The sequence below is a fragment of the Pediculus humanus genome, genomic scaffold, assembly GCF_000006295.1.
Source record: "Pediculus humanus corporis 1103172108256 genomic scaffold, whole genome shotgun sequence".
NCBI lineage: Eukaryota > Metazoa > Arthropoda > Insecta > Psocodea > Pediculidae > Pediculus > Pediculus humanus.
The window spans coordinates 85,710-89,458 of NW_002987825.1; the positions used below are offsets into that span (position 1 = coordinate 85,710).

The window sequence follows — 3,749 nt, forward strand, 5'->3', positions numbered from 1 at the left end:
ACTGGAAGCATTGGCTTAAATCCAATAAATATGTGATACATGATAATATTAATTGTTTTTGTTTTACGTCACTATAATAAAAAATAATTCGGAAAAAAAAATTTTTGCCGGTTGTTGTTGTTTGTTTTTAATTTATTTCATCGTATGATTTGTTTTAACAAAATGGCGGAAATGAAAACAAAAAAATTCGAGAGTAGTAATTATTAATTAATTTATCATATCGTCGTTTGTTTTTTTTTTAACAACAACAACTTCTCGACAAACAGGGTACAACCGACGATATTTCTCTCGTTATTTAATAAAAAAAATAATAATAATAATATTTATATATTATTATTATATTACATTTTTTTTTAAACTATAATTTTATATATTTCCGGTTTGCACGTGTGTGCGTACGCGTAAAAATAAAAGGTGTAATTTTACATAAATTTTTTTTTTTGCACGTTTGTAAGAGAAAACAAGTGTTTGTCTCGTTTGTTTGTCGGTTGTTTTGTTAACGCGTAAAAATGATAAATAAATCTATCTGTTAATTATTTAAAAATAATTTACAATTTTCCACAAATAAAAAATTATTCAGAGAGAAAAAAAAACAATCGTTCGTGACGACCTACGGCAAACAAAGTTTCCGGAAAAGGAAATATCACATTTTCGTGTTGTTTTATTATAAAAAAAAAAATTCTCATTTCCGATTGTTAATTTTTTCTCTCAAAAATTATTGTAATTTTGTGTTTGCGCTTTTACACCGAACGCAAAGTTTTTCTTTTTCCGTTTTTTTTTCCCAAATTAAATAATAATAATAATAATGTAATATATTTCGCCTCCAGCTAAAAATAAAAGGAGAAACAAGTTTATAAATTCTATTTTTTTTTTTACTTTTCCGTTTTTTAAAACTTACAACCTTGTTTTTGTTTTTGTTTTGCATACAAACACGTATTATGTGAGTTATGAGTTTTTTACCGTCTCTAAGATTTATTTATTTTGTATTGTTACAGGAGAAAAGCCGTACAAATGTCACTGGCCAGAATGCGAATGGAGATTTGCAAGAAGTGACGAATTGACACGTCACTACCGGAAACACACGGGAGCAAAACCGTTTAAATGTTTAGTTTGCGAAAGATCATTTGCAAGATCCGATCATTTAGCTTTACACATGAAAAGGCATCTTCCGAAAAATCCAAAATAATTCATATATGAACCTTTTTTTTGATTACGAAAAACCTTTATAGAAATAAATCAATTTTATTACATCACGGTAATATTATTATTATTATTATTATTATTATATACGTAAAAAGGTACAAGAGAAAAGAAAAAAGTGCCATTATACAAGATCTCGCATTTAAATATTGTGTCATATTTATTCGAGAAAAAAAAAAAACGAAACGGTTGTTAGGATTGAATTTAAAAAAAATAAATTTGATCCCAATCAATCAATCGATGGATCAATGATGAAAACAAACACAAACACAAACGCGTTTGTTTGTGTCGTTGATAATATTCGTGGATTTGTCCTTGAAAAAAAATCTATCAATTAAATATATATTATGTGATTGCATTTCATTATTGGAAAATTTTTTTTTTTTTTGGTAGTTGTTGTATTTAAAATTTTTTTTTTTGTTGTTGAAACAACCGGAAGGTGTGGTGTGGACACAATAAAAACAAGACTTAAAATGGTATATCCAATGGCAAACGTGTCAAAAAAAAAAAAAAAAATTTTGATAACAATAACAACCAAAAAAAAAAATGAAAACATTTGTTTTGTTGAAAACATTTAAATCAACGGTTGCCTTGTCATTAAGCCTTCACTTTTTTTTTCTACTTCAATTCAATTCAAATATGGCGGCATAAATGGATTTAATGTGCCCCCCAACAAAAAAAAGAAAAAAAAACTGGCAATAATGATAATAATAATAAATCAAATCGTGATCTAATTTTTTTTTCTAATTTTTTTTTTTTTTTTAATTCAAAAAGTTCGGATGAGTAATTTTTACCGTTTATTATCATTATCATTATCATTATTATTATTAAAAAGTATATTACGAGTAGTTTTAATTATTACTAACGAATTATTATTATTATTATTTTCTTTTTTTTAAATTAATTTTATACGATTTGTTTAAACAAAAAAAAATTTTAATTATTTTCATTATTATTATTGCTGCTATAATTTTTTTGTGGTTGTTGTTGTTTTAATATTAATAATAATGATTATTATTATTTATTGAAAATCGATCGATTCTCAATAAATCGATCGATAAATTTAATCGATTTTTTTTTTTTTAATTTTTTAAATATCACTTTTTTAAGTTCGAATGTTTTTTTTTATTATTATTATTAAATGCAAAAGGTTAAATTTAGTTAAACTAACTAAATGTCGTAACATTTTTTTTTTGTTTATATTGCAAGTAATTTACAAGGTAAAACTTAAAAATTATTACCGTAATAATAATAATAATAATAATCATGATAATAATAATAATAATTTACAATAAGGTATAACGTTAATTAACTTTTTTTTTTATGATTTTTCGGTTCCATATATATTAATATGAGGGAAAAATCCTTGTTTTATCATTTATTATTATTATTATTATTATTTAAATGAAAATCAGCTTACGTAATTGAATGTGTTGGCCATACTCGAGGAGAGGGAAGGGGGGAGGGGGTTAAAAAAATAAATAATTATTTAGTCGAAAGAATTTGAAAAATTGACTAAAAGTACCAAAAAAAAAAAAAAACTTTCAAGTGCCTGATATTAGTAAATCGTCAATGAAAAATCAATCAATCAATTAATCAATAAATTATATCGATTATTGATTATTATTATTTCTTTTTAAAGTGCCTGAATAATTTTATTTGTGCCATAAAAAAATTAAATTATTATTATTATTATTATTAAGTTCTCACACGAATGCCATATATTTAAGCGGGAAGTCATTTTTTTCCCCCCTTTTTCTTATCAATGATATGCAATTAATCCTCGTGAAAAAAAAAAAAAGTAATCAAGGACTTAAATACACAATGAAACGTAAATGATTAGGAATTACACGTGCACACGCACACGCACACACGCACACGAGAGAGAGAGAGAGAAAAAAAAAGGGGATATTTGTCAACCGTTAAAGTGCCATCAAAATAATATCATAAATGCCATATTTAACTTTTTTTTTTAAAAAATTTATTTTACGTAGGCAAATCTTATTATTATTATTATTATTATTATTATTATTATTATTATTATTATTATTATTATTATTATTTGTGAAAATAGGTATCATTACGTCATTTACATCTTTTTACGTAATGCGTGTCACGTGATTTTTTTATGTAAAAATAAAAAAAAAATGTTGTCACCAAAAATAAGAAAAAAGAATTAAGCAATAAAATATGCGATATTGATCAAAAAAAGAAAATAAAAAAAAGGTCGTCGATTAAAATTCATTTTATGTAAAAAAAAAAAAAAATGTGCGTGTTTGTTTGTTTGTTTGTTTGTTTGTTCGTTCGTTCGTTTGTCGAAATATTAAACAAACAAAACAAAACGAAAATTTTTGTCTCTAATGCACTTTTAAATAATTAAATAAGCTTTTTACTTTACACATATATATATAAATTAATTGTATAAAACTAAAATTTTGTATAAATGCGTCAATTATTAAAAAAAAAAAAAAAAACAATGCGTTATTATTATTATTATCATCATCGTTCAAAGGTTAACGAGAGGAATACGATTCGTGGCGTAATAAAAT

At 23.8% G+C, this 3,749-nt stretch overlaps 1 protein-coding gene across 1 annotated transcript; it reads left to right on the forward strand.

Annotated features, from left to right (window-relative positions):
• Positions 1 to 947: 947 nt before the first annotated feature.
• On the forward strand, positions 948 to 1,186 carry Phum_PHUM483510 (uncharacterized protein; the record flags this gene model as incomplete). The annotated part of the gene is made up of 2 exons (XM_002430414.1): positions 948 to 951; positions 996 to 1,186. 2 exons carry the CDS (start codon positions 948 to 950, stop codon positions 1,184 to 1,186), a joined length of 195 nt encoding a protein of 64 aa, XP_002430459.1.
• Positions 1,187 to 3,749: the final 2,563 nt, after the last annotated feature.